This window comes from Pelophylax lessonae (genome assembly GCF_965119305.1).
Source record: "Pelophylax lessonae genome assembly, chromosome: 6".
NCBI classification, from domain to species: Eukaryota; Metazoa; Chordata; class Amphibia; order Anura; family Ranidae; genus Pelophylax; species Pelophylax lessonae.
In genome coordinates, this window is record NC_138773.1 from 14,498,055 (window position 1) to 14,521,659 (window position 23,605).

General features: G+C 40.0%; 2 protein-coding genes across 2 annotated transcripts; both read left to right on the top strand.

The window, feature by feature from the left end:
* Positions 1–1,682: 1,682 nt before the first annotated feature.
* LOC309558422 (taste receptor type 2 member 4-like) lies at positions 1,683–2,618 on the top strand (the record flags this gene model as incomplete). The annotated part of the gene is made up of 1 exon (XM_082261496.1): positions 1,683–2,618. The coding sequence occupies one exon, from the start codon at positions 1,683–1,685 to the stop codon at positions 2,616–2,618; it is 936 nt and encodes a 311-aa protein (XP_082117622.1).
* A 9,532-nt stretch (positions 2,619–12,150) lies between these two features.
* Positions 12,151–13,089, top strand: LOC309558423 (taste receptor type 2 member 4-like; the record flags this gene model as incomplete). Its single annotated transcript, XM_082261497.1, has 1 exon — positions 12,151–13,089. One exon carries the CDS (start codon positions 12,151–12,153, stop codon positions 13,087–13,089), a length of 939 nt encoding a protein of 312 aa, XP_082117623.1.
* Between the last annotated feature and the right edge of the window lie 10,516 nt (positions 13,090–23,605).

A 23,605-nucleotide genomic window follows, 5' to 3' on the forward strand; every position in this document is an offset into this window, starting at 1 on the left:
AACTCCTCCCTAACCGGCCACCATTTTGGGAAGGCAGCCATCTTAAGGACTCTGGTAACGACCATTTTAAGCTAGCAGCCATTTTAAGTGTGGTAAATATACCTTGCTGTTTATCTGATTATTATTTACTATAGTTTATTTCCTTCCTTATATGTTTTATATTTCATATTTAAGGGTAATGAGATTACAGTCCCAGCCGTATGAAACATATTCGATTTTTCTATAAAAACTGGTATTTGTTTTTATACTTTTTTATTAGTATCACTTTTAGCGCAATATTAGCAATTTAGTCTCCCGTTTGGAAAAGCCTATTCTCACTCCAACTGCAGCAGAGTGACTGTTGGCTGCGCAATTCGCAGACAATTGTGGTCTGATTATATAGAACACTTATATATGGTTTCTACTATACCTGGGGAAAACGTAATCTTGCTTTCTTTTTAATTTCATCATTGAGCTACATATCACATTGCATTTATCGTTTTAAGTTTGTATTTTATGTAAAAGTTATCTCTTTGTGTCACCTCAAGTCTAACCATTTATTGTGAATACATGTCTTGTGAATAAATATACTTATATATTCCCTACTGTAGACTGTATTCACTAAGATTGGTATATGCTGTTAAAAAGAAATTAATCAATTAAAAAGAACTCGTTACATATTAAATGGAGACACTGTTATATCAGAGCAGTATAAATATTCTGACAACACAACAACAGGAGGGCGGGCTAAGTTACAGAAAAATAGCCCTAACAGCCATAGGGAAGGGGTGTAAGGGGACGTCTATCCCAAGGACTGTGGCAAGGTACCCACATGGACCACACGACAACAGGAGGGTGGGCTAAGTTTCAGAAAAATAGGCCTAACAGCCATAGGACAGAGAGTACAAGGGGATGTCTTTCCCGGCGGACTGTGACAAGGTACACACAAGAACCACAGGACAACAGCAGGGTGTGCTAAGTTTCAGAAAAATAGGCCCAACAGCCATAGGGCAGGGGGTGCAAGGGGATATCTATCCTGGGAACTGTGACAATATACCCACATGGACCAAACGACAACAGGAGGGTGCACTAAATTTCCATAGAGCACAGATCTAAAAGTGTTGTAAGTATGTAAGTCCAAAGTTTCTCTTTGGGGGATGTTTCCTCAGTTCTTGTTCTAGGGACACAGGCAGTGATAAAAAACTTGACTTAAAAAAAAAAACTTAAATCTGGAAAGGGCCATGATTGTGATATGAATATGTCTTATTTTTACTTCCTATAATATTGATTGCCTATAAATAGCTAAAAAATTTAAATATATAAATTAAACTTTATTAAAAAACAAATATCAACATGCAAATTATACAGATGTATTCAGATAAGCAAAGCAAATCTTATAAATATGGAGCATTTTTTACATCTCTGGATTCTGACCTGTGGAGCTCTTTTTAAGACTGCTAATTATCTGTTAACTTGTCTGTCAATCAGCAGCTCCAGTGTTCTACAGCCTGACCAATCAGCTTTCATCACATTCTATTTAAAGCCATAACCCGCACCCAACATTGCTTAAGAAACATTACTTTTTTTAAGCTGATTCATAGACGTTGGTGGACAAGCATCTTCATCATTAAAATCCTGGGAAATATATGATCCACTTCCAACAGAATTCCTCACATTTAATTTTTTTTCAGTCGTGGACGATCATGGCATTTACTGCAGATTGGGCATATTTTTCCATAACATCTCTGGAGTCCATTATCGGAATATTCACAAATACCTTCATCATCCTCAGAATTTTGTTCACCTATTGGAAACGTCAACATGTAAGTGGATGTGAGAAAATTATTGCTGCTTTGAGCATCTCCAATCTAAGTTATACCCATGCGATTTTTGCCAATATTTTAGTATTTACCGTCTGGCCCAATCTTGCTTTGATCCCTGAAGTCTATGATTCTCTTTTTGTTTTCACCTTTTTTGTCCTCATCAGTTCAGCTTGGCTGACGGCATCTCTCTGCTTTTACTATTACGTCAAGATAAATCATTTCAGCTCCAACTTTCTCTCTCGGCTGAAGCTAAAGATTAATTCTCTTACTACATGGATGATTGTCATGTCAGTTCTACTTTCTTTTCTTTGTTCTTTGCTAAATATATTACAAATGACTATGAAAAAGAAACAATCTGTCATTTCAACGTTCAACAATACATCGCAGGCGTCTACCTCATATTCAGAATTTGATACCAACCTTTACATCTCCTTTGCTGACAGTTTTATACCTTTCTTTATTAGTGTCACCACTACGGCTTCCACCGCCTGGTCACTGCATCGCCACAAACTGAGAATGGTGAAGAACCAAACATCATCCACCAATGGCAACGTGAGAAAATACGAAGTTGCCATAAAAATCATGATATGTCTGTTGACCTTCTATGCTCTGACCTATGCAGTTCTTTGCCTTTTTTATTTCAATGTTGTCAATCCGTATAGCCGCGGCTTTTGGGGTTTTCTGATCATTATATGCTCATATAGTCCAATTCAATCAATTCTACTTTCTCTTTCCACAACAATGCTGAAGAGAGCCTGGCTGAAAATGTTAAATTGCGATGCTGGATCCAGTGATGAGGAAACTAGAGAAGAGTAGATCTTGTATTTTTGGTGCATTTTTTTGTTGTGTTTCCACTATATTTAATTATTGTTAATTTTTTTTTTTTGTTTGTTTTTTCACTAAAATTTCTATAAATATAAAAATTACAACAATGCTGAAGAGAGCCTGTCTGAAAATGTTAAATTTCGATGCTGGATCCAGTGATGAGGAAACTGCAGAAGAGTAGATCTTGTATTTTTGGTGCATTTTTTTGTTGTGTTTCCACTATATTTAATTATTGTTATTTTTTTTATTTTTTATGTTTTTTCACTAAAATTTCTATAAATATCAAAAATACAACAATGCTGAAGAGAGCCTGGCTGAAAATGTTAAATTGCAATGCTGGAGCCAGTGATGAGGAAGAAACTAGAGAAGAGTATATGTTTTATTTTTGGTGTTCAGTCTTGTCTTCTGTGTTTTATGTCACTTTCTTATTCATCAATTAATGCCTAAGCACCTGCATGTTTATGTATTTGTACATATTTCATTATCATTATTACATTTACAGAAATAACCTAATTGGTCTCTCTGCCTATTTGGTGAACCAACCCCATAACCTCTTTTTCTCCACGCTCTTTATGGAACATTTTTTGAATAAACTGCAATGCTGGAGCATTTTTTTGTTGTGTTGCCACTACATTTTATTATTGTTAATTGTTTTTTGTTTTTTCACTAAAATTTTCTCTATAAATATCAAAGCTGAAGAGAGCCTGGCTGAAAATGTTAAACTGCAATGCTGGATCCAGTGATGAGGAGGAAACTAGAGAAGAGTAGATTTTGTATTTTTGGTGCATTTTTTTTGTTGTGTTGCCACTATATTTAATTATTGGAAATGTTTTTTTTTTTGTTTCTTCACTAAAATTTCTATAAATATCAAAGATACAACAATGCTGAAGAGAGCCTGGCTGAAAATGTTTAACTGCAATGCTGGATCCAGTGATGAGGAGGAAACTAGAGAAGAGTAGATTTTTTATTTGTTGTGTTTCCACTATATTTAATTGTTTTTTTGTTTTGTTTTTTCACTAAAATGTCTATAAATATCAAAGATAGAACAACGCTGAAGAGAGCCTGGATGAAAAGGTTTAACTGCGAAGCTATGTGCAGTGATGTGGATGAAAACAGACAATAGTAGATTTTGTGTTTTTGGCTTATCTTCTTGATGTGGTTTTACTGTATTTCATTATTGTTACGTCTTTTTTTTTTTTTTTTTTTGTTCAATAAATTCTCTATAAATATCAAAAGACATAGATATCATTTAAAAGGGTCTTTAACTGTGCAAGCTGTGCCTTAAAAATGGCAAGTTCCCTTACAGCTGATCATTTTCCCATTAGGACTTACCATGCCTTGTCCTGCATTGTATCTCTGTGTGAAGGTGACCACCTTGGTAGGAGATCAGAGCTTTCATTCTTCATGTTGGAGCTCCTCCTGGATGTCCGTCAGTCTGATGACCGGTGGAAGAATATTCAGGAAGCATCAGAAGACGTGGAATAAGAACAGAATAAAAGAAGCACTGTAATTGTCTCCTCCTACAGCATTGCTGAAACTAGCCTGGATGAAAATGTGTGACTGCAATGCTGAGTCCAGAGATGAGGTTACATTATAGGAGTGCCCATGAATAGGAAATGCACTGCCAAAATACAGGAGAAATTCAAGACAAACTCTAGATTTCTCAGGGCATTTCTTAGGCACAATTATTGCTAGATGTTCACCTTTGAAACCAGATCCACTTATCAATATATGTTTCTGTTTTACAACTTGTAAACTATGAACATCTTATGTTACTACTAAAATGGTTGTAAAGGTAGAAGGTTTTTTTCTTAATTAATTCTATGCATTATCCACTTGCCGCACGCCCACAACTTATATACTGCGGTAGGCTGGCTCGGCTGCGCGAATCTCCGTACCTGTACGTCAATCCGCGGGAGAGACCCTGGGGGTGCGCGTGTGCCACCGGAGGCACGTGTGTGCCCCCATTTGCCAGCAGGGAAGCTGATTCATGGGGGCCGGCAGCCACGATTGCCGCTGGGCACCCGCGATCGCTCCCCATGGAGCGAGAGCGGTGGTCTGCTGTTGTAGCCCAGCAGACCGTTGTTCCTCTCAGGAATCAATACAGAGTGCCTGTGATCCTCCTATTTAGGAACACAGGTCTCTGTGTTGATTCCACAAGCCCACCCCTTTGCAGTTAGAAAACACCCCCTAGGCATACATTTAACCCTTTGATCGCCCCCTGGTGTTAACCTCTTCCCTGCCAGTGTCATTATTACATTAGCAGTGCATATTTTTAGCACTGATTACTATCGTAATGTCACTGGTCCCCCCAAAAGTGTCAAAAATGTCAGTTAGGGGTCCGATCTGTCTGCCACAATGTTGCAGCAGTCGCCGCCATTACTAGTATAAAAAAAAAAATAAATAAAAATTAGATCTATCTTTCCCCAAGTTTGTAGATGCGATAACTATTGCGTAAACCAATCAATATACACTTACTGGGATTTTTTTTTTTTACCAAAAATATGTAGCAGAATACAAATTGGCCATTATTAGTAAAAAAAATAAATAAACAAAAATGACAGAAATCTTTCCCCTAGTTAGTAGATGTGATAACTTTTGGGCAAACCAATCAAAATACGCTTATAGGGATTTTTTTTTTTTTTTACCAAAAATATGTAGAAGAAAACAAATTGGCCTAAAATGATGAAAAAAATCTATTTTTTTTTTTAATTGGTAATGTTATATAGCAGAATGTGAAAAATATTGTTGTTTTTTTTTCAGAATTCGTTTTTGGTTTATCTAAAATCTATAAAATTGTGTTGCGCAGAATAAAAATCTATATAATAAATGCTCTTAATAAATAATTGCATAAGCTGGTACAACCAATGATGTCCTTCCTCAAATAAAAGTCTGGTGTGCAAAAAACAATCAATATCAAATGTAAAAAATATTGGTGAATAAAATTAATATAATAAATGGGATGCTCTCAATAAATCCTCTAAAAACTTTCATATACTGTAAGTGTAAAGTGCATATGCTGTGCAATATTCATCAATACATAAAACCACAGTGATAAACCAATTGTAATAAAAAACTTTGCAAATGAATCCTATTATGACGTGCAAATATCCATAAATACAACCAATCTTATATATAGTGTCCAATAAACAATAAATAATTAAATATGGTAATATAGTGTCCAAAAGATAGAAATAAGTGAATCTGTGCAAATAACAGAAACTATGCTGTGCTCAAAACCACCAGTAGGTGGCAGGTGCTCCCCAGACTTGTGAGTGACTGGGATGTCACTGATCCTAAAAACGCAGTGCACCCCCCTCGTGAGTGGGAGCTCACCTCAGAAAAGATTAAACCAGGCACATCAATTGGGGCTCCTAATCAGGGATAGCCCTTCCCAGTGATACTATGGTCCGTGCCTTATAACGAAGCTCAGGTGAGCTGCTTCATCCACATCATCTTACTCCAGCACAGGGTGTCACCACATGATATGCAAGAAATAAAATCTCCAATAGTGCTTATACCTTTAAGATACTTTATTTCAAACAAAAAGAACCGATGTAAACTCACATTTAATTTTGCAAACATGCAACTTTTGCAGGCAGTGTGCAATCAAACAATCCAAGCCGTGATGGCAAAGCAGGAGACGCTGCGGCTGTGTATCCTCTCCTATACTGATGCAGCCAGACAGACTCACACTCAGTGAAGCGCTCCGCCCGTCCTAGCCCTTCCTCTACGTGTGACGACACAGAGACCTCGTGTCTTCCTCGTGTCGTTTTTGGTTTATAGTGCAAAAAATAAAAACCGCAGAGGTGATCAAATACCACCAAAAGAAAGCTCTGTTTGTGGGGAAAAAAAGGACATTGATTTTATTTGGGTACAGCGTCACACAACTGTCAGTTAAAGTAATGCAGTGCCAAATTGCAAAAAATAGCCTTTATTGTATGTAATAAGTGCTTATCACATGTTCTAGCTATTTTAGCATTTTTGCATTATGTAATATTTTGATGGTTTAGGTATATTTCTTCTTTATGTAGATGCACTATAAGCTCCTGAAGAAGTGAGTCCTGTCGTGAAACATGTAGAGTAAACATAGTGTGGCCAAGGTGAAATCCCCGCGGTTTGAGGAGGAGTCCTCAATATTTACATTGATTCTGGCTCTTTAGCACCCTTATACCTCCTTAGTATATCTAACTCCGGGGCACACACCACATTCCACACCTTATGTGCACGCATTGTATATGAATTTCGGTAACTGTATTGATTGTACGATATTGTTAAGGAATAAAGACTATTGTTTTATCCAATAATTGTCTTAGAGCCTATGTGCCTATAAAGTCCATATACACTCAAATTATACATTGTACTTATATTACTATTAACCATAATAAAGAGTTCTATCGCTGTGCTTTGTTTGCAGAGGGTAATGGATTTTTTTATTAAGTGATACATGTTCCAATCTTAAAATTTCTAATTTAAAATCCAGATGGATCCCACATCAAGTAGGAGAGAGGGATTGGGGTGTGTCCATCCTCTGAGACATGTGTGTAATCTGTTCTCTGATATGCAGGTCTAGTTACAACAATGAATATTCACAGCTTACTAGTAAATTAATTTTATAAAATCTTGAGTACTGGCCTTGTATTCATCATCAGCTGACTGTTAGGCTATATGCTAGCAGATTTTTGAGTGAACATTCATACAAATATTATATAAAGAATCAGCTGTCTGCGCTTAAGTGGTCTGGAAAAAGCAGCATGAAATATGTGTAAACCCTATCACTGGAAAAATGCCATACTGATTACTTCCTGTCTGCAATTTTTCTAAGGAGACAACATGATTTGAGCAGTTTTAAAGAGGCTATATAAACTAGTTTGATGTCTGACACTAGAGGACCCCTTGATAATGTCCTACTGGACAAAACGCGTCGGAGAGGAGGTGGTAGTGCTGACGTCAGGCCACTGTCTGATACTGGGTCGGTAGAGGCACCCATTGTCATATGGTTTTGTGTTTCATTTTATTTTTGCTTTTAACATACACATCCAATAACTACTACACTATGGAGACTTCATCTGGCTCCCGGTGAGCTTTATTTACCATAGCTACATCTGGATGGTTTGAGTTGCTGAAAAGCCTTCCCCGAAACAGATGACAGATCTACACTGAGTGCGTGTTTGCTACTGTAATGGCAGCCAGCTTTTCCAGCGAGTGTCCATTTCACAGGGGTGCGGTGGATGATTCAGGAGCACTGTACTGGATCACTTCTTCACTTTTCAAGTCACCTGTACACTGAACTTTGTGCTTTCACCAATAAGTTTATATTGCAGATCCTATCATGGGACTGTGCATATAAATCTATATTTTTCACTATATTGTTTTTTTATTGTCGATTTTCATTCAAGATTGCACTATATACAGCGCCTTGCGAAAGTATTCGGCCCCCTTGAACTTTTTGACCTTTTGCCACATTTAAGGCTTCAAACATAAAGATATAAAACTGTAATTTTTTGTGAAGAATCGACAACAAGTGGGACACAATCATGAAGTGGAACAAAATTTATTGGATATTTCAAACTTTGTTAACAAATAAAAAACTGAAAAATTGGGCGTGCAAAATTATTCAGCCCCTTTACTTTCAGTGCAGCAAACTATCTCCAGAAGTTCCGTGAGGATCTCTGAATGATCCAATGTTGACCTAAATGACTAATGATGATAAATAGAATCCACCTGTGTGTAATCAAGTCTCCGTATAAATGCACCTGCACTGTGATAGTCTCAGAGGTCTAAGAGTCCATAAGATGAAATAATTCCAGTGTTATTACTCCGCAATCTCAGTGAATCACCGTCTGTGTGTTGCCTCCACCAAATATAAGAAGTGCACACTCACCAGAACCAGTTTCTGTCTAAGTTATAGGACAGCAAAAGCGCATTCAGTATTCAATTGTCTTCCTTATGAAGATACATCTCATGCTCTACCGATGTGATAGATCTTCCAACCTCACAGGTGAAGTCATCAGGAAAACTGCTCAATCTCATCAAGCCAGACATATACAGTATTTTATATATATATATATATATATATATATATATATATATATATATATATATATATATATATATATATATACATACAATATCTCACAAAAGTGAGTACACCCTTCACATTTTTGTAAATATTTTACAAAAATGGCATTAATGCCTAAACCGCTGGCAACAAACCTGAGTACACCCCTAAGGGAAAATGTCCAAATTGGGCCAAAGTGTCAATATTTTGTGTAGCCACCATTATTTTCCAATGCTTCCTTAAACCTCTTGGTCATGGAGTACACCAGAGCTTCACAGGTTGCCACTGGAGCCCTTTTCCACTCCTCCATGATGACATCACGGAGCTGGTGGATGTTAGAGACCTTGCACTCCTCCACCTTCTGTTTGCGGATGCCTACAGATGCTCAATAGGGTTTAGATCTGGAGACATGATTGGCCAGTCCATCACCTTTACCCTCAGCTTCTTTAGCAAGGCAGTGGTCTTGCGGCCCAGTTTCTGAAGAGAGGGGATCATGCTCTGCTTCAGTATGTCACAGTACATGTTGGCATTCATGGTTCCCTCAATGATCTGTAGCTTCCCAGTGCCGGAAGCACTCATGCAGCCCCAGACTAGTGATGAGCCAAACACCCCCCTGTTTGGTTCGCACCAGAACATCTCAAACGGGGGAAATGTTCTAGTGAACATGCAAACTCCATTAAAGTCTATGGGGCACAAACATTTAAAATCACAAGTCCTCGTTTTAAAGGTTTAGATGCAAGTTATTGGCTCAAAAAATATGGGGACCCGGGTATTGCCCTGGGGGACATGAATCAAAGCAATTTTTTTATTAAAGCAATCGTTTTTACAGGAGCAGTGATTTAAATGATGCTCAAAAGTCAAACAATAAAAATGAAAAATCCCTTTAAATATCATGCCTGGGGGGGCCCCTTAATGTGCTGGGGGGTCCCCTTAATGTGCCTGTAAAGTGGCACATTTGTGCAATGTATGGAGCCTGCTGCAGCAATACTGGCATTTCTAAAGGAAAAAATGTAATTTAAACTTGCTCGCAGTTGTAATGTATTGTCGGCTCCAAGCAATACAGATTACACAATACACAAAAAAAAAAAGAAAAAAAAATGGCGCCAAAATGCCAAAATTAAAAAAAAAATGGGTTCCCCCTAAAATCCATACCAGATCCTTATCCGAGCACACAGCCCCGGCTGGCAGGATGGGGGTGGGAAAGAGTGAGCGCCCCCCCTCCTCCTGAACCATGACAGGCCACATGCCCTCAACATGGGGGGGTGGGTGCTTTGGGACAGGGGGGGGCTCTTCCCTCCCACCCCAAAGCACCTTGCCCCATGTTTATGGGGATAGGGGCCTCTTCCTGACAACCTTGGGCTTTGGTTGTGGGGGTCTGCGTGGGGAGGCTTATCGGAATCTGGAAGCCCCCTTTAATAAGGGGGCCCCAAGATCCCGCCCCCCCATTTAAATGGATATTGGGTACATCGTACTGCCACCCATTCACCAAAAAAAGTGTAAAAAAATAATAAAGACAGGAGACAGTCTTTGACAATTCCTCTATTAAAAAAAAAATAGAAATACTGTCCCCCGATGTAAATCTGTTGTCAATCACGACGCCCATCGCGAAAAATAGAAAAAAAAAACACTCACAAGCACCCCATAATACACTGCTCAGGTGTAGTGAATAAATTACTGATGTCACGTCAGTAATTTATTCACTGTACCTGAGCAGTGCATTATGGGGCGCTCATGATGACAGATCCCTTTAAAAGAGCTGTCAAACTCAAACAGCCCATTGTGCTGGCGGCATCCGAAGAGGCAAGAGTGTTTTTTTTCTATTTTTTTGGGTCGCGGGTGACATGATTGACGTTGGATTTACATTGGGGGACAGTATTTTTTTTTTTGAATAAAGGAATTGTCAAAGACTGTCTTGATCATTTTTGTACACTTTTTTTGGTGAATGGGTAGGGGTACAATGTACCCGATATCCATTCACATAGGGGGGGGTGGGGATCTGGGGGCCCCCTTGTTAAAAGGGGCTTCCAAATTCCGATAAGCCTCCGCCCCGCAGACCCCCACAACCAAAGCCCACGGTTTTCGGGAAGAGACCCCTGTCCCCATCATTATAAGGGGCAAGGTGCTTTGGGGCGGGGGGGGAGCCCCCCCGCCCCAAAGCACCCACCCCCCCCATGTTGAGGGCATGTGGCCTGTCATGGTTCAGGAGGGGGGGCTCGCTCGTCCCCACCCCCATACTGTCCAGCTGGGCTGTGTGTTTGGATAAGGGTCTGGTATGGATTTTAGGGGAGACCCCACGCCGTATATATATATATATATATATATATATATATATATATATATATATATATATATATTTTATGGTGTATACTGCCCCGGTGCTATATACGGAACTGATAAACTGACAACAAACTGTAAAAAGTACAAATCTCTCTCCCTGCCAAGCAATGTATTAACTATACTACATTACACTTTCTGCTAAACTGTGTAACTCACTAAACTCTCCCTAAAGGAATGTGGGATTGTGTGTAGGGCAAGTGTATTGTGTGTAGGGCAAGATAGAAGTTAGTTAGGCAGGGAGAGTGCTTAGCTTAATCAGCAGGCTTGATGGTGGCATAGGTGGTGGAATACTGGGCTTGTAAGAGAGAGGTTGTGGGTTTGAGTCCCTTGGCCAGCAGGTGATTAATATTAATTAAAACCTATTAATTATGGATGCGGGAACTCAAAGTTCCCGCAAAGAAGCCCATTTATTCGCCATTCGGCAAACGGGTGAACAGGTAGTGTTCGAGTCAAACTTAGGTTCGACTCGAACACGAAGCTCATCACTACCCCAGACCATGACACTCCCACCACCATGCTTGACTGTAGGCAAGGCACACTTGTATTTGTACTCCTCACCTGGTTGCCGCCACACACGCTTGACACCATTTGAACCAAATACGTTTATCTTGGTCTCATCAGACCACAGGACATGGTTCCAGTAATCCATGTCCTTAGTCTGCTTGTCTTCAGCAAACTGTTTGTGGGCTTTCTTGTGCATCGTCTTTAGAAGAAGATTCCTGATTCTGATCTTATCTGGGCAAAAATATAAATTAAACTTTATTTAAAAATTAATATCAACATACAAATCATACTGATGTGTTGAGAAAAGGAAAAGCAAATCTTATACATATGGAGCATTTTTTTACATCTTACATTCTAAAGTGTGGAGCTCTTTATAAGACTGGTAATTATCTGTTGACTTGTCTGTCAATCAGCAGCTTTGATCACATTCTATTTAAAGCACTACCCAACATTGCTTAAGAAACATTACTTGCACATGGTGTTTGTTTAGGAACTTCTTTTTTTTTAAGCTGATTCATAGATGTTGGTGGACAAGCAGCTGCATCATTAAAATCCTGGGAAATATAGGAGCCCGTTCCGACAGAATTTCTCACATTTCATTTTTTTCAGTTGTGGACGATCATGGCATTTACCACAGATTGGGCATTTTTTTCCATAACATCTCTGGAGTCCATTATAGGAACTTTCACAAACATCTTTATCATGCTCAGAATTTCTTTCACCTATTGGAAACATCAACATGTAAGTGGATGTGAGAAAATTATTGCTGCTTTGAGCATCTCCAATCTAAGTTTTACCTATGTGATTTTTGCCAGTATTTTAATATTTACTGCCTGGCCCAATCTTATTTTGATCCCTGAAGTCTATGATTCTCTTTTTGTTTTCACCTTTTTTGTCTTCATGACTTCGGCTTGGCTGACGGCATCTCTCTGCTTTTACTATTACGTCAAGATAAATAATTTCAGCTCCAACCTTCTCTCTCGGCTGAAGCTAAAGATTAATTCTCTTACTTCACGGATGATTGTCATGTCAGTTCTACTTTCAATTCTTGGTTCTTTGCTAAATATATTACAGATGACTGTGAAAAATAAACAATCTGCCATTTCAACGTTCAGCAATACATCGCAGGTGTCTACCTCATATTTAGAATCTGATACCAACCTTTACATCTCCTTTGCTGGCAGTTTTATACCTTTCTTTATTAGTGTCACCACTACGGCGTCCACCGCCTGGTCACTGCATCTCCACAAACTTAAAATGGTGAAGAACCAAACGTCATCCACCAACGGCAATGTGAGAAAATACGAAGGTGCCATAAAAATCATGATCTGTCTGTTGGCCTTCTATGCTCTGACCTATGCGGTTCTCTGCCTTTTTTATTTCAATATTTTCAATCCGTATAGCCGTGGCTTTTGGGGTTTTCTGATCATTATATGCTCATATAGTCCAATTCAATCAATTCTACTTTCTCTTTCCACAACTATGCTGAAGAGAGCCTGGATGAAAATTTTAAATTGCAATGCTGGATCCAGTGATGAGGAAGAAACTAGAGAAGAGTAGATTTTGTATTTTTGGTGCCTTTTTTTTTTTGTTGTGTTTCCACTATATTTAATTATTGTTAACTATGCAAGCTGTGTCTTAAAAATGGCAAGTTCCCTTACAGCTGATCATTTTCCCATTAGGACTTACCATGCCTTGTCCTGCATTGTGTCTTTGTGTGAAGGTGACCACCTTGGTAGGAGATCAGGGCTTTCATTCTTCGTGTCGGAGCTCCTCCTGGATGTCCGTCAGTCTGATGACCGGTGGTAGAATATTCAGGAAGCATCAGAAGACGTGAAATAAGAACAGAATAAAAGAAACAGGAAAATTCTTGCACTGCAGATTTTCTGTCTCCTCCTACAACATTGCTGAAACTAGCCTGGATGAAAATGTATGACTGCAATGCTGAGTCCAGAGATGAGGTTACATTATAGGAGTGCCCAGGCATAGGAAATGCACTGCCATAATACAGGAGACATTCAAGACAAATCCTAGATTTCTCAAGGCACTTCTTAGGCGCAATTTTTGCTAGATGTTCACCTTTGAAACCAGATCCAGTTATCAATATATGTTTCTGTTTTACAACTTGAAAACTATGAACATCTTATGTTACTACTAAAATGGTTGTGAAGGTAGAAGGTTTTTTTCTTAATTAATTCTATGCATTATCCACTTGCCGACCGCCCGCCCGCCGCTTATATACTGCGGAAGGCTGGCTCGGCTGCGCGAATCGCCGTACCTGTACGTTGATCTGTGGGAGCGACTCTGGGGGTGCGCGTGTGCCACCGGAGGCACGTGTGTGCCCCCATTTACCAGCGGGGAAGCTGATTCACGGGGGGCCGGCAACCACGATTGCCGCCGGGCACCCGCGATTGCCCCCCGTGGAGCAAGAGCGGCGGTCTGCTGTTGTTGTTCTCTCAGGAATCAGTACAGAGCCCCTGTGTTCCTCCTATTTAGGAACACAGGTCTCTGTGTTGATTCCACAAGCCCTCCCCCCTTACAGTTAGAAAACACCCCCTTAACCCTTTGATCGCCCCTGGTGTTAACCCCTTCCCTGCCAGTGTCATTATTACAGTAACAGTGCATATTGTTAGCACTGATTACTGTGGTAATGTCACTGGTACCCCCAAAAATGTCAAAAATGTCAGTTAGGTGTCCAATCTGTCCGCCGCAATGTCGCAGTCCTGCTAAAAATCGCTGATCGCCGCCATTACAAGTAAAAAAAAAAAAATAAATAAATAAAAATTACATAAATCTTTTCCCTAGTTTGTAGACGCAATAACTATTGCGTAAACCAATCAATATACACTTACTGGGATTTTTTTTTTACCAAATATATGTAGCAGAATACAAATTGCCCATTATTAGTAAAAAAAAAAATAAAATAAACAAAAATGACAGAAATCTTTCCCCTAGTTAGTAGACGCGATAACTTTTGGGCAAACCAATCAAAATACACTTATTGGGATTTTTTTTTTTTTTTTTACCAAAAATATGTAGAAGAAAACAAATTGGCCTAAAATGATGAAAACATTTGATTTTGATTTTTTTTATTTTTTTTCAATTGGTATTGTTTTATAGCAGAATGTGAAAAATATTGTTTTTTTTTTTTTTTTCAGAATTCTTTTTTTGTTTATAGTGCAAAAAATAAAAACCGCAGAGGAGATCAAATACCACCAAAAGAAAGTTCTATTTATGGGGAAAAAAGGACATTGATTTTATTTGGGTACAGCGTCACACAACTGCGCAATTGTCAGTTAAAGTAAGGCAGTGCCGAACCGCAAAAAATAGCCTGGTCAGTAAGGGGGAAAATCTTCCGGTCCAGAAGTGGTTAAAGCGGATCCGGCCTCAAATACCTTTTCTAACTAAAAATACCCCTATAATACTAATCCATCGCCCTTTACAGAACCGCTATTCTCATACTTACAAGGTGTACAGCATTGGATTTTAGTCAAAATCTTACTTTTAAAAACGCTGTCTGGGCGCGGCCATCTTAGACGTGGGCATCTGAAGCCGCAGTGTAATCTGCTGTGTCCTTCTTCCTGATTCTAGGGAGTGTTCTGGGAGTTCTTCCTGATTCCAGGGAGTGTTCTGGGAGTTCTTCCTGATTCCAGGGAAAGTTCTGGGAGTTCTTCCTGATTCCAGGGAGTTTTCTGGGAGTTCTTCCTGATTCCTGGGAGTGTTCTGGGAGTTCTTCCTGATTCCAGGGAGCGTTCTTGGAGTTCTTCCTGATCCCAGCCTCCTGGGAGTGATGACAAACAGCTCCCAGGATGCAATGCAAAGACAGAAGTGATGTCGGTGGCCATGGCCACAGAGGGGGGGAGAAGGAGGAAGTACAATGAAAAATGCCCTGAAAATAAGGTAAGGGACCCCCCGAAAAAAATTGAAAATGCCCAATTGTTGATCAGCTTAGCGAGCACTCCAGGAATCACTAAAGTTGCAAAATAGGCCGGAACTCCACTTTAAGGTAAAAAAACCTTCTGTGTGAAGCTCATCCCCAGCCCCCCTTATACTTACCTGAGCCCAATCTCGATCCAGCGCTGTGCCCAAGAGCAGGACATAGAAGCAACAGCTGTGATGAGGGAGTGGGGAGCAGGGGGCTTAGCTGCACTGTCTGTGTCAATAGACGCAAGCAGAGTGTCTTGGAATTGAGACTACAGGTGTCATCCATGTACATTCATTAAAGTTTAGACTGTTTCTGCAAATTCAAAATCCAGATGGATCCTACACCTAGTGGGAGAGAGGAATTAGGGTACGTTCATAATCTGAGACATTCAGCTATGCGTGTAATCTGCTCACTTCTATGTATTCCCTTTTAATGCACCCTTGTGATTTGGACCCATGTCCAATGGTGGTGAAACAACAAAAAAAAAAAAAAAAACACACTGTAAGTGCAAATTATTCAGCTAGGTTCAAATATACCATGAGCTTGTTATTAAAAAGAAAAAAAAAAGTTTTTTCGGTTTTATACAAATAATTATGCAATTATTTATCTATGGTTAGCTCATCCTTCATTGGGAATGACATCATCTCCTTTTTTTAATAATAAAACTCAAGGAAATCTTAAGAATCACACTGAAGTAACTTTGTAGGTGAAGAAAGAGAAGCAAGTCTGGCCTCAGTATTTTTTTATATCTTTTTAAGACCAAACACCTTTTTTTTGTCATGCCGTTATTATCCATTTCAGGTTAGCTAACCATAGATACAATAATAATCACACAATTATTTGTGTAAATCCAAAAAAAGTATTTTTTGGAATAACTAGCTCAGAGTATATTTGAAACCTGCAAAATATTTTGAATTGTATCTCTGTAAAGGTTTTTACTTACATTTTCTTACTTGTAAATGAAAAAAAAAAAAAACATTCCCATCTCAGAGACACAGCAAGAACATGACCGAGGATCTTATATTTCTACTGTATACTCTACCTGAAATAAATAAAAAAATATAGCTTTAGATTACCTTTGAGTAAAGTTATATACTCAATGCCTTATAATATACTGATTGTGATATCTAGTTTTATATCTCAACAGACCCCTTAATGGGGGTGAAAAGATCTACTTAAAATTATTATTTTGTGTGTGTGTGTGTGTGTATTTAACATTTTCTAGTAAATTATGGGTATAACCAATCCATAGCTAATCACATATATGTAAGGTTGGGTTCACACTGATGTGACCGCAGGTCACGGAAGAGGGTCCGGTGCATCCCTGTTCACCCATTCAGGTGCGTATTGTTGCCTGAATTTGCACCTAAAACGGAGCTAAGCACACACAGGACCCTTTTCCAATGTAGACCATTGCCAGGTCATTTCCAATGTAGACTATCGCCAGGTCATTTCCAATGTAGACCATTGCCAGGTCATTTCTAATGTAGACCATTGCCAGGTCATTTCCAATGTAGACCATTGCCAGGTCTTTTCCAATGTAGACCATTGCCAGGTATTTTCCCATGTAGACCATTGCCAGGTCATTTCCAATGTAGACCATTGCCAGGTCATTTCCAATGTAGACCATCGCCAGGTAATTTCCAATGTAGACCATTGCCAGGTCATTTCCAATGTAGACCATCGCCAGGTCTTTTCCAATGTAGACCATTGCCAGGTCTTTTCCAATGTAGACCATTGCCAGGTCATTTCTAATGTAGACCATTGCCAGGTCTTTTCCAATGTAGACCATTGCCAGGTATTTTCCCATGTAGACCATTGCCAGGTCATTTCCAATGTAGACCATTGCCAGGTCATTTCCAATGTAGACCATCGCCAGGTAATTTCCAATGTAGACCATTGCCAGGTCATTTCCAATGTAGACCATCGCCAGGTCTTTTCCAATGTAGACCATTGCCAGGTCATTTCTAATGTAGACCATTGCCAGGTATCTTCCAATTTAGACCATTGCCAGGTCTTTTACAATGTAGACAATTGCCAGGCCATTTCCAATGTAGACCATTGCCAGGTCTTTTTCAATGTAGACCATTGCCAGGTCTTTTCCAATGTAGACCATTGCCAGGTCATTTCCAATGTAGACCATTGCCAGGTCTTTTCCAATGTAGACCATTGCCAGATATTTTCCAATGTAGACCAATGCCAGGTCGCTCACCCCATACCACGTACTGTAATGTCCACAGATGTTGGTCCTAGATCTCCTCTTCCCATCCTTCTGGTCATTTTACAATGAACTCCTTTTTTTGTCTGGACTAATCATATACATGAGCCGATTTTTAATACATGGTTCAGACAGAAGCTCTAGAAATCCAGTCGCCCACCCTGGGTCCATGCAAGATGGGGGCCCCTGCCTTCCACCAACAGGCAGAGACTCATTTTCCTATATCACCACCAAATCCAGCACCAATCTGGCTTGCACTAGTAAAGCACATACCTCCCTCCTCTCACCAAACATTGGTTTTTTTGTACACACAACCTCACTATATCATTGCACTGAAGCTTTTTATTGTAATTCAACTTTTTTACTGGCGTATAGTACAGAACAGTCCAGACCATACCATACCATACCATACCATAGCTAATCACATATGTGTAAGGTTGGGTTCACACTGATGTGACTGTAGGTCAAGGAAGAGGGTCCAGTGCATCCCTTTTCTTCCATTCAGGTGTGAATCAGGTCTGAATGTTTGCCTGAATTTGCACCTGAAACTGAGCTAAAGATGCACAGGACCCTTTTCCAATGCAGAACGTTCCCGCCCCAAAGCTGTGTGATCCGTCTCCATTGAGACCCGGGTGACACTCTCCTGTCATGCGACATGAATGCCGGGGAAATCCTCATCCTATTCGCCCAGCCTAAAAGATAAAACAATGGATCTTTGAAATTACTCTTTCTATCACCAATGTCATTTTCTTGCTGTAACATCTTGCTGATTGTTCTGAACAAACAAAATAAAAAGTACTAATGGATTTGACTTTCGTGATAATATGGCCTGCTTATATGTATTTATACAACTATATCCTGTATGTATGTTTGATGTTCAAAATTTCTTCCTACCCTTTTACTTCTTACCTAATTACTTACTTTTACTTTACTTCTCCATACCCTTTTACTGGTATAAAAGTCTGGTAAATTACAGAAATGTAAAAACTCATACTTACTGTTATATGCAGTGTAAATTTTTTTTTTGTTTTGTTTTTTTTTTGCATTCTGTTCTTGCTTTGCTTCTTTGCTTTGCTCATGTTTTTAATAATGTTAACGGAGTATTCAACTGTGAGCGAGATCCTAGCTTGCCTCCACATGGCCATCACACACAGCTAGGTCACTGCCCTAACATACAGGTTACAGGGCTTCCAGGTGGCTCAGCCCATACCATGTACTGTAAAGTCCACAGATGTTGGTCCTAGACCTCCTCTTCCCATCCTTCTGGTCATTTTACAATTAACTCAATTTTGTCTAGACTAATCATATACATGAGCCAATTTTTTAATTCATGGTTCAGACAGAAGCTCTAGAAATCCAGTTGACCACCCTGGGTCCATACAAGTTGGGGGCCCCTGTCTTCCACCAACAGGTGGAGACTCCTTTTCCTATATCACCACCAACTCCAGCACCGATCTGGCTTGCACTAGTAAAGCACATACCTCCCTCCACTCACCAGACATTGGCTGTTTTGTACACACTACCTCACTATATCATTGCACTGAAGCTTTTCATTGTAATTCAACTCTTTTACTGGCATAAGTCAAAAAATGGTACAGAACAGTCCAGATAGGGGCATCTATAGATTCCAAATCCTGACATGAAATAAAGTGGCTGTAAGAAGATTCCCTCTGATTGGGATTTTGAAGGGCAATAATGCAAGATAAAGAGGTTGCAAAAAAGGGGGAATTTGTGTAAAGTATATGTCAAAGTTTTTTTACAAAAATTGCACAGGCTCAAGAGAGCACAGAAATACATCAGACAATACAATGGATAAAATGCAAAGCGGTTCAAAAACATAAATCACCAACGTTCATATCCACTATCTACAGAAGGGGACAGTGCAAGACCCAACGCGTTTTGAAATACAGTGTATGTTTCTTCATCAGGGGTCAATGAACATAATGTATAGGTGCATCTACAAAGTAAGAGCATTACCATTAGCTTCCAATCAAAAAACATATGTGCAGCATAACAATCTACAAATAAGATGTTATCTATATCTCAAGATTGATACAGACCTTGAATTGAAAAGTCAGTTTGTTTATAGAACCGGCAATAATTAAAAACAACAGAAAAGAAGTGACCATTATGGTTGTATCTGACCATCTCCAATAGTCTCTGCAGGGACGTCCCTCAGGGTGGATGACCCATTGACATCAGAGACAGTAATTGGATATGGTCAAACTCAACCTATATGCTAATTTTAACACATGCCCTGATGTTTCTTCTTTTATGTTTTTGGATTTGTCTGCATCACTTACTTTGGAACAATTGTACTCTGGACTAGTGATGGACGAACATCGGCCGGGGCGGTTAGCCAACGTCAGCCGCAAATTTTCTCAAAAGTCCGTGAACCACGAGTTCGCAGCAGGCCCCATTGACTTTAATGGGAGGCAAGCTTTAAAAACCTTTAGGTCATATTTTCAGGCACAAAAGACGTACTAGCTGTGCACAAATAGTCCCAGCACATGGACAATGTCATAAAAGAAGTATTGCAATTGAAAAAGTTGCCCTAAATTTTTTTATTTATTTTTTTTACAGCAAAAAATATTTTTTTTTTTCACAAAATCAGCCAGAACTGACAGCAGCCGGTAAATACATTGTCTAATACATATAGGGTCCATTCACACATCTGTAAAATTGGTCCGCATCCATTCCACAATTTGGCGGAACCTTTACAGACCCATTGTTTTTCATTTCCAGTCTGAAAAATTAGGCATTCACAGGATAAAGAAGTAAGTGTCGGCCATTCCAAGCCCCAAAAATTAGCCCACATGCATTCACCTGACAGCTAAGAACGTTGTATTCTGTGGCTGAAGGTACATTAGGCATTCACATGATACAGAAGTAAGTGTCGGCCATAAAAGGTCCCAGAAATTAGCCCACATGCGTTTACCTAACAGCTAAGAACGTAGTATTCTGTGGCTGAAGGTACATTAGGCATTCACAGGATACAGAAGTAAGTGTCGGCCATAAAAGGTCCCAGAAATTAGCCCACATGCGTTTACCTAACAGCTAAGAACGTAGTATTCTGTGGCTGAAGGTACATTAGGCATTCACAGGATACAGAAGTAAGTGTCAGTCAGTATAGGCCCCAAAAATTAGCCCACATGGGTTTAACTGACAGCAAAGAATGTAGTGTATTTGATAGGCTAGTGGTACATTAGGCATTCACAGTATACAGAAGTAAGTGTCGGTCTGTATAGGCTCCAAAAATTATCTCACATGGGTTGAACTGACAGCACAGAACCTAGTATTTGATGGCTAGAGATACAGTAGGCATTCACAGTATACAGAAGTACGTTTTTGGCTTGTATAGGCTCCAAAAATTAGCTCACATGGGTTTAACTGACAGCAAAGAACTTAGTATTTGATGGCTAGAGGTACATTAGGCATTCACACAGTATACAGAAGTAAGTGTTGGCCTGTATAGGCCACAAAAATTAGCTCACATGGGTTTAACTGACAGCAAAGAACTTAGTTTTTGATGGCTAGAGATACAGTAGGCGTTCACAGGATACAGAAGTAAGTGTCGGCCTGAATAGGCCTCAAAAATTAGCTCACATGGGTTTAACTGACAGCAAAGAACTTAGTTTTTGTTGGCTAGAGGTACAGTAGGCATTCACAGTATACAGAAGTAAGTGGTGGCCTGTATAGGTTCCAAAAATTAGCTCACATGGGTTGAACTGACAGCAAAGAACTTAGTATTTGATGGCTAGAGGTACAGTAGGCGTTCACAGGATACATAAGTAAGTGTCGGCCTGAATAGGCCCCAAAAATTAGCTCACATGGGTTTAACTGACAGCAAAGAACTTAGTATTTGATGGCTAGAGGTACAGTAGGCATTCACAGTATACAGGAGTAAGTGTCGGCCTGTATAGGCTCCATAAATTAGCTCACATGGGTTGGACTGACAGCAAAGAACTTAGTCTTTGATGGCTAAAGGTACAGTAGGCATTCACACAGTATACAGAAGTAAGTGTCGGCCTGAATAGGCCCCAAAAATTTGCTCACATGGGTTGAACTGACAGCAAAAAACGTAGTATTTGATGGCTAGAGGTACAGTAGGCATTCACAGTATACAGAAGTAAGTGTTGGCCTGTATAGGCCGCAAAAATTAGCTCACATGGATTTAACTGACAGCAATAAACTTAGTATTTGATGGCTAGAGGTACAGTAGGCATTCGCAGGATACAGAAGTGTCGGCCTGAATAGGCCCCAAACATTAGCTCACATAGGTTGAACTGACAGCAAAGAACTTAGTATTTGATGGCTAGAGGTACAGTAGGCGTTCACAGGATACAGAAGTAAGTGTCAGCCTGTATAGGCCCCAAAAATTAGCTCACATGGGTTGAACTGAAAGCAAAGAAAGTAGTATTTGATGGCTGGAGGTACATTAGGCATTCACAGTACACAGAACAGTAAGTGTCGGCCTGTATAGGCCCCAAAAATTAGCCTTTCAATGGACATGAAATGCCTTTTATGCCGCTGTATTTAGCGAAGACAAGGACCAGGAATTGTTGTGGGTGGATGGCGGTCTGGCAGATATTTGTGGCCTGTGATGAGGAATTTCAATCAAACATGGTCTACTGGTGGTCACATGTGTTGAATTCCTCAGAGATCCATGCCTCATTCATTTTTATAAATGTGAGGTAGTCTACACTGTCATGAGCTAGGCGAGTGCGCTTATCGGTCACGATCCCCCCTGCTGCGCTGAACATCCTTTCAGACAGGACACTGGACGGGGGGCAAGCCAACAGTTCCATTGCAAATTGTGCAAGCTCTGGCCAGAGGTCAAGCCTGCCCAGCCAGTAGTCCAGGGGTTCATCACTCCTCAGAGCGTCCACATCAGCCGTTAACCCGATGTAGTCGGACACCTGTCAGACACCTTTTTTAACGCTCCAACATTTGAGCCACAGAAGCCTGCCTTTTTCCAGAACAATGTGACGACGGCATCATGGAAGGTGGAGTGTTGGACAACTGTGAGGAGACAGGAGAAGGAGAAGGAGAAGGAGAAGAGGCTGGACGGTGAGAGCATGGAGTGTGGCTTTGTGGGTTCTGACGGTGTTGCTCCCACTGGACTTGGTGATGGGATTTCAGGTGCCTTCTTAAGGCGGTTGTCCCTAGGTGAGAGTTGGGCTTACCGCGACTTATGCGTTGACTGCAAAGGCTGCAGATGGCAACACTGTTGTCAGCAATGGACACATTAAAAAAAGCCCACACTGCGGAGCCATGTGCCGGCATCCTGGGAGCACCAGATGTGACTGTACATGGTTGATGGCTTGTTCCTGATACATTTGCAGTCTGCTTTGTACCTCTTGTGCAATGCAAGTTCTGCCTGCCTCTCCTCCCTATCTGCCGGTCCGTCAGTCCGCCAGTTCTACAAATAATTGGCCAGTAACTGTTGTCACTGTGTGTAGCACTGTTTACACAGCAAGAGGTCACATTTTTGAAGGACTAAAATACACTCTTAGAAAATTATACTGTTAAATAACACCCCACTTCAATATGTGGTATTGGGGGGCCATTGGTGTATTACACTAGTTCAAAAAATTGGCCAGTGAGTTTGGCGCTGTGTGTACCAGACTTCACTCAGCAAACCAGGCAATATTGTTGCAGGACACAAATACACTTGTAAAAGTTTACTCAGATAACACCCCACTTCAATATGTGTTATTGGGGGGCCACAGGTTTATTACACCAGTTCTACAAATAATTGGCCAGTAACTGTTGTCACTGTGTGTAGCACTGTTTACACAGCAAGAGGCCAAATTTTTGCAGGACTAAAATACACTCTTAGAACATTTTACTGTTAAAAAACACCCCACTTCAATATGTGTTATTGGGGGGGCATTGGTGTATCACAGCAGTTCAAAAAATTGGCTAGTGAG